Source organism: Camellia sinensis, chromosome 10 (genome assembly GCF_055761805.1).
Source record: "Camellia sinensis isolate YWXY chromosome 10, ASM5576180v1, whole genome shotgun sequence".
In the NCBI taxonomy this organism is placed as follows: Eukaryota; Viridiplantae; Streptophyta; class Magnoliopsida; order Ericales; family Theaceae; genus Camellia; species Camellia sinensis.
Genome location: NC_138970.1, coordinates 30282266 through 30290346, shown reverse-complemented (window position 1 = coordinate 30290346; position 8081 = coordinate 30282266). Strand labels below are relative to the sequence as shown.

At 33.1% G+C, this 8081-nt stretch overlaps 1 protein-coding gene across 1 annotated transcript; it reads left to right on the top strand.

Moving 5' to 3' along the window:
- Window positions 1–3923: 3923 nt before the first annotated feature.
- On the top strand, window positions 3924–7682 carry LOC145801049 (receptor-like protein 6). Its single transcript, XM_082891224.1, has one exon. It carries the CDS (start codon window positions 4154–4156, stop codon window positions 7565–7567), a length of 3414 nt encoding a protein of 1137 aa, XP_082747350.1. The 5' UTR covers window positions 3924–4153; the 3' UTR covers window positions 7568–7682.
- Window positions 7683–8081: the final 399 nt, after the last annotated feature.

Below are 8081 nucleotides of genomic sequence, written 5' to 3'. Positions count from 1 at the left end.
TTTTTTAATATATAAATTACGTTTTTTTAAGATTTTTTATAAAAATAATTTAACAATCTTATCACTAACCATGGTGTATATGAGAAATTAAAAAGGCTACTGTAGTAACTGTGCACAGGTTGTATCTATAATTATTTGTATGAGGAGATTTTAAATGCTGAATAGGGATTTTGACCAAATCAATAAATGCAGGCATGTGGAAAGACATGTGGATTGAAAAAAAAAGTTAATAAATGTTGATCAGGAGATTTTGACTAAATCAATAAATGCTGAGTTTTTTTATTAAATAAAGAATTTAGAAAATTAAGGTTGGGAGATTGGAGACAAATACAATAAAATAAAAAGATATACATTTTTATTTTAACATTTTTATTAGATAATTATAACATTTTTTTTATCCCATTTGTCTTTGAAAAAATATTAAATATATTTTTAAAAATAGACCATTAATTTATTTTGGAGACAAATACAATAAAATAAAAAGATTACGATTATCATATTTAACTAATTTTTTATTATAAATGATATACATTAAAAACTCTATAAAATAAATAATTTAAATTATCAAAATAGAACTCATAGTAAACCCTACGAGGCCCTCTAATTCTCTCATGTTAGAAATGTGAAAATAAAAAAAACCAAACCTATTAAAAATTATATGTACTTAACATTGGTCAAAAATTAGAAAGAGTAATGGTAGGATATCAAATTTTCTATCAAATAAATGACTAAATGTCTCATCTAGGTGCAAGGTCTACAATTTTATAGACCACATATCTATATAAGATATTTGATCATTTATTTAGTAAAAAAATTGAGGCTATAACATTTTTCAATTAGAAATTAAAATAAAACTTCCGACCCCCAGTGGGGGTGCTAGGAGGTCGTCTGTGATTGGCCAAAAAAAAAATATTGTTTTCTTTTTCTTTTTTATTAAATAAACGACTAAATGTCTCACATAGTTGTGAGGTTTACAGTTTTATAAATCTCATATCTATATGAGATATTTGATCATTTATTTAATAAAAAATTTAAGACTATAACATTTTTCAATTAGAAATTATGATGGTGTTTGGGAATTAGATTTTTATGTAGGTTTTTTTAAATGTAAGATATTATTGAAGAAAAAAAAAATTGTGTTTGGAAAGATAGTTGAGCTTTTTTGTGGTTGGATGTGATATTTGTAAGAGAAAAAGTGAAATGATTATAGGATTGAATGTGATATTTTGTTTGAATATGTTTGTTTTGATTTTGCAGAATTTTTGTCTTTTAGTGAAAAGAATTTTTGTCTTTTAGTGAAAAAAATGAGAAAAAACCCAATGATTATGTAGTTGAGTATAGTCGGATTGAAGTCCCAAACACGGAAGGACCAATCAAACTCCACTAATAGACAAGTCAATTCAAAATGGAAAAGTTCTAGTCGTTCGTTGATTCTTCTAGTGGCATCAATGTGAATGCAATATGCATGGAAAATTAGAGGTCCCACTACATCAGTGTGTCTTAATTTTTTTTTTTTTTTTTTTTTTTTTTTTTTTTTTTTTTTTTTGAGGTGTGTTAGAGCCTCTAAATTAGAGGTCTCTAGCATTGCCCCAATATACATAGCTCCAATGAGTAAAAGAAAGAAAAATCCTACGCTAAAGGTGTTGAAAACACAATCTATACAAACCCAAAACCAACAAACACGCCGTTTCAGTTATACAAATAATTATGGATGCGCGTGATGCAGTTCAAATAGTTTGGGTGTAAAATTACAAATTAAATGACAGATTGATGGATTAATAAATCGTGATTTGAACGGTTTTGGACAGATTAGTGGACTAAAAAATATTCTAACAAATTATCAAATAGTTATATAAAAGCATTTTGAGAAGATGGTTAAAAGTTAACTCTTGTCTTTTAACTAAATTTTTTTGTTTTTTTCGAAAGTGATTTGAAAAGTTAATAAAAAGTTATTTTTGACTTTTTTTTGTTAATATTTATTTGTAATGTCGCATCACAATAAAATGATCAAAATACTCCCCTCAATTTAGAAAATTTATAATTTCACTCATGTGACTCATTTTGCAATTGAAGGGTAGTTGATGTAATTTCACATGTTGCGTTTTGCTACCTTCCCAAATGATTTGTTGCCAAAAAAAGCCAAGCTATTGGCTGTGTGTTGAAGCTGCAAAACGCAACTTTTTAATTGGTTCCCAAATCACCCCATAATATATAATACTAATTTGCATAATATTTTATAAGACTAATTATACTAAAGGTCCCTATAATGTGAGACTCGTGTAACTTTGATACCTAACTTTTCAATTATGACACATTTAATCTTGAATTTTGAATCTTATTCCAAATAAAGACAATTGAAGATACCATTGCTTAATTTCAATGGCAAAATCGTCAATTTGATAAAATATAAACTAATTTGATAAAAATAAATGTCAAAAATATATTTTTAAATTTTAAAAAATTATTTCTATACACTAAAGATAAAATTATGTAAAATTGATATATCTTTTAGACATTTATTTATTTATTTATTTTACGAAATTAATTTTTATTATATATTTGGATGATAATCACGTAATAGGTGGCTGTTTTTATTTTCATCAAATTAGTTTCTATTTTTCCAAAAATCAAATATGACAACTTTAATATCATTATTAAACCAATCCATTACATTAAAAAATCCAAAACTAAAAAATTTCATATATTATATATATTGATTACACATTAAAATTCTAACAACCACATATTACATAATCATCATCTAAACACATAATAAAAATTAATTTGATAAAATAAATAAATAAATGTTTAAACGATTTATCAATTTTACATAATTTTTATTTTTTGTGAGTAGAAATAATTTTTAAAAATTTAAAAATATTTTTTTGGCATTTATTTTTATCAAATTAGTTTATATTTTATTAAATTGATGATTTTGCTTTTGAAATTAAGCAATAATATTTTCAATTGTCCTTATTTTAAACAAGATTCAAAATTCAGGGTGAAATGTGTCACAATTAAAAAGTTTAGGACCAAAGTAACACAAGTCCCAAACTATAGAAATTGTTAGTGTAATTCGCCCTATTTTATATATATATATATATATATATAACACAAACTAATTTTACATAATAAGTTTCATATATATAACTACTAATTTTTAACAAATTTCACATTTTAAATCTTTTCCACACTCATTTTTACTTTGATATTTCATTAGAGGTTAAAAAATATATGCGTATTAACTATAGCAAAGCGGAGTAATTTGAAAAATGGATTATAAATTTTAAAGTTTAATCTGCAATTATCAGATAAAGCGATATAAATTAATACGAATCAATACGATTTTAGTAGATTAGGCCATATTTTACATAATCCTACCAACAATGCTAAATACAAAATGACTCATAAAAAATGTAATGCAAGCTGAGACTAAAACCCAGTTTATGGAGGGACCCATCTGGGATAGGCTTCTCTCCGGTTTGAGATAAGATTAGAAAGTGTTGTGTTATTAGGTTTGTGAGAGCTCACCATGGGTCTTGTTTCAATGATACGAACTGTTTGATGTGTAAAACTCATCGAATACTTTATTCTGGCAAAAAATCGTGTTAATCGGATATCGATAACGATATGATTAAATCATATTTCTATCAACGATAAAATTGATTTTCAAAATAAATTATTGACAAAAATTTGATCCCATCAAATAGCTATTCGATATCCGATCAACAAAATTTTTTACAGGCATAAAATAATCGACCAACTCTACATATTTAACGGTTAAGATTATCGAAACAAGACCCGTGGTGAGTCTCATGAGCCCAAACAACACGGTCCAGTCTACTATGCAGGCTGAAGAGAATCTGAATAAATGACTATATCTGTATTTTAATCTTGCGTTCTTAACATTAGTTTTTGCCTTGACTGACTCTTCATCTGACCGTCCCATTCGTTTCGCTTCCTCCTTCCTCTCCCCACTCTTACTCTTCATTGTTTTGCTTACTCTTTGACACTGTCAGTCACTGCCGTGCCAAAGTAAACTTGCTCGGACTCTGATCGTCCCAACCCACTAGCCCAAAGGTCAAGTTGATACTCCATAGCCTCTTTCAGTTCACTGTCTTATGGGCGATTGTGGTTCTCACATTTGTTCCCAATGAGGTTTCTTTTACACTTTTCATGGCTTTTCCTGATACCCTTCTTCACAATCTTGATTGGCAACGACAGAGTATTGGTCTCTGGCCAATGTCTCAACGATCAGAGCACATTGTTGCTCCAATTGAAGAACAACCTCAGATACAATTCAACAGTTTCTGCCAAGTTGGTAAATTGGACTCAAACAACTGACTGTTGCCGTTGGAAGGGCGTTACTTGCAACAAAGAGGGTCATGTTACTGGTCTCGACTTGAACAGCGAATCAATCTCAGGTGGAATCAACCACTTGAGTAGTCTTTTCAGTCTCCAATTTCTTCAAAACCTGAATTTGGCTTACAATAACTTCAACTTTACACAAATTCCACGCAGTTTTGGAAACCTTACCAGACTGACACATCTGAATTTATCAAATGCAAATCTTGCTGGGCAAATTCCGATTGTATTGTCACACATGACAAAATTGGTTACTCTTGATCTATCTACCCTGTACTTCCCAGGAGCACCTTCACTGAAACTTGAGAACCCAAATTTATTAAAGCTTGTTCAAAACCTCACGGGGCTAAAAACACTCCTACTTGATGGGGTAAATATTTCGGCCCAGTCAAGCCAGTGGTGTGAGGCCATTTCGTCTTCACTACCTAATCTGCGAGTCTTGAGCTTGTCCAATTGCAATCTTTCAGGTCCTATTGATTCTTCTCTCCTGAAGCTTCAGTTTCTTTCCGACATCCGACTTGATCAAAACAATCTCTCTGCCCGAGTTCCGGAGTTCTTCGCAGATTTGCTGAATTTGAGATCCTTGCATCTCTGTTCTTCCAACTTGGATGGAAAATTTCCGGAAAAGATATTCCAAGTATCGACATTGGAGGCTCTAGACTTGTCATACAATAGATTACTTCAAGGGTTTTTGCCACAGTTTCCTCCAAATGGACCCCTTCACACCCTGGTGCTTAGCAACACAAATTTTTCAGGGACATTACCAGATTCTGTTGGTAACCTGAAGATGCTATCTAGAATAGAGCTTCAAGGCTGCAATTTCAACGGAACGATTCCGAATACCATGGCAAACCTTCCTCAGCTTGTTCATTTGGACTTGTCATCCAACAGTTTTACCGGTACAATCCCATCCTTTCAGGCGTCCAAGAATATCAACTACATAGACCTATCTCATAATGCTCTAACAGGTCATGTTCCTTCCACTCATTTTCAAGGCCTTTCAAATCTTCTAAATATTGATTTAGCGCACAATTCATTCAATGGGACAATTCCTTTGTCTTTGTTTTCTCTACCATTGCTGCAAAAAATTCAGCTTTCCAATAACCAATTTGATGGTCCAGTTATTGGATTTTCTAACAAATCCTTGCCTTCATTGGATACACTGGATTTGAGTGGAAACAAATTACAAGGGCCAATTCCCTCATCTTTCTTTGAACTGCGAAGTCTAAATGTCCTCTCGCTTTCTTTCAACAACTTCAGTGGCACCATACAGCTAGAAATGATCCAGAGGCTCCAAAATCTCACAAGACTTGAGCTTTCATACAATAGTTTGTCAATTAATGCAAGTGACAGTGAGTCTAGCTTGTCTTCCTTTCCCCAGCTCAGCATATTAAAAATGGCTTCTTGCAAGCTGAGAAGATTTCCTGACCTACGGAACCAATCAAAAATGATTAGTTTGGACCTCTCAGCCAACCAAATTTCAGGGAGAATACCAAACTGGATTTGGAAAATTGGATCTCTGATGCAGTTGAATCTCTCTCATAATCTCCTGGTAGATTTGGAAAAACCATATAAATTTCCTAGTCTTTCTGTCCTTGACTTGCATTCTAACCAACTTCATGGGGAAATTCCAATACCACCAGAGTCTGTTACCTATGTGGATTACTCGAGCAATAATTTCAACTCTTCTATGCCTGCTAAAATTGGCAACAAGCTCACCTTTGCTTATTTCTTCTCTCTTTCAAGTAATAGCGTCACAGGAACCATCCCCGAATCAATATGCAACACAAGGTTCCTCAATGTTCTTGATTTATCCAATAATAATTTCAGTGGCACAATACCTCCATGCTTGATTGAAAGGAGTACTGAGACTCTTGGGGTGCTGAATTTGAGAAATAACAGTCTTGGTGGTAAGATCTTGGGTACATTTCCGAAAAGTTGTGCTTTGGAGACACTAGACATCAGTAGGAATCATTTTGAAGGGCAGGTTCCCAAATCTCTTGCCAATTGCGCAAGGTTAGAGATTATAAATGTTGGTAACAATGAGATATATGGTAGTTTCCCGTGCTTCTTGGGGAACTTATCTAGCTTGCGTGTATTAGTTTTGCGATCCAACAAGTTCCACGGAGGCATTTCCATTTGTCGACTAGGGCATTATATGTGGCTAAAGCTTCAAATCATTGACCTAGCTTCGAACAACTTTAGTGGTGATCTACCAGATAAAGTCTTCACACATTGGACAGCAATGACTGTTGCTGATCATAATGCAAAATCAAATTTCAGTCACCTGAAGTTTGAGTTCCTAGAACTTAATGGCTTCTACTATCAAGATACTGTGACACTCAACAATAAAGGGATGGAGATGGAGCTAGTGAAAATTTTAACTATTTTTACCTCCATTGATATCTCGAACAACAATTTCCAAGGGTCGATACCAAATACAGTAGGGTCTCTCAAATCTATCTATGTTCTTAACGCGTCGCACAATGCCCTCACAGGTCCAATTCCATCATCAATTGGGAACTTAACACAGCTTGGATCATTAGACCTCTCACATAACAAGCTAAGTGGGAGCATCCCAGTGCAACTTGCAAGCCTTACATTTCTTGCATTCCTGAACTTATCATATAATCAATTAGTTGGAATGATCCCAAAAGGCTCTCAAATTCAAACATTTTCAGACACTTCCTTTCAAGGAAACAAGGGATTATGTGGGTATCCTTTGAACATCAGTTGCAACAACGCCTCACTGGTACCATCACCAGCACCGAGCTCTAACAAGTCAGGTTCTTTTGTGGTGAAAAAGTTCAATTGGCAATTCATATTTACAGGGTTGGGGTTCGGGATAGGAGCAGGAGTCATTATTGGGCCTCTAATGTTCTGGAAGCAAGGGAGCAAATGGTGCAACAAACACATTGAGAGGTTCGCTCAGATGATTTTTCCAAGTTTGGGTTTCATTTTTGCTTGGTGTGATTATGTGAAGGTTGAGACCATTGAAGAAGAAACCCAAGATGACAAAGAAGACTCTGATGAAGATGAAGATGAAGACACGAGAGAAGATAAAGCATTTTCCAGGCGATATTGTGTGTTTTGTTCCAAACTTGATATCCATGTGAAGAAAGGCATACACAACCCAAAATGCAATTGTCATCATGACTCACCGTCCATTTCTTCCTTGTCACTCTCTCCTCCTCCTTCATAGTTACAATTATCAAATTTTTGGATTGTGGGGTTTTTTTTCTTTTTTTTTTCTTCTTTTCCCTGTACATTTTCTTTGTCGCAAAAAGCAGGAAAATCAAAAATTTGTGTTCTGTGTCTCTGGCTCATTGAGGAATTTTATCAAACAAGCAGAACTCATTGAATTACCCAATCTTGATCGTCACAATGAACTACCCAATCAACCAAAATATGAAGTGATGAACTAAACCAAGCAGATTGATCACAAAATTTTATAAATTACTATAATGATCATTTCATCAAAAGGGTATAGTGATAAACCAAGAATCAAAATTATAGTCTTAATATAATAGCATCATACATGTTAAGAGATTTAGCGTGAGAGTTGAGAATTCAAGTACCTTGTGTGAGGCACAACGAAGTGGATTATGAGACTAACGACAATTCGACCGTTGGAAAAAGAAATTTTCAGACCGCACGCAAAAGCATATCCTGGAAGACAATAGTCACGGACAAGTTCGTTCCTTCCGGAGGAGAAT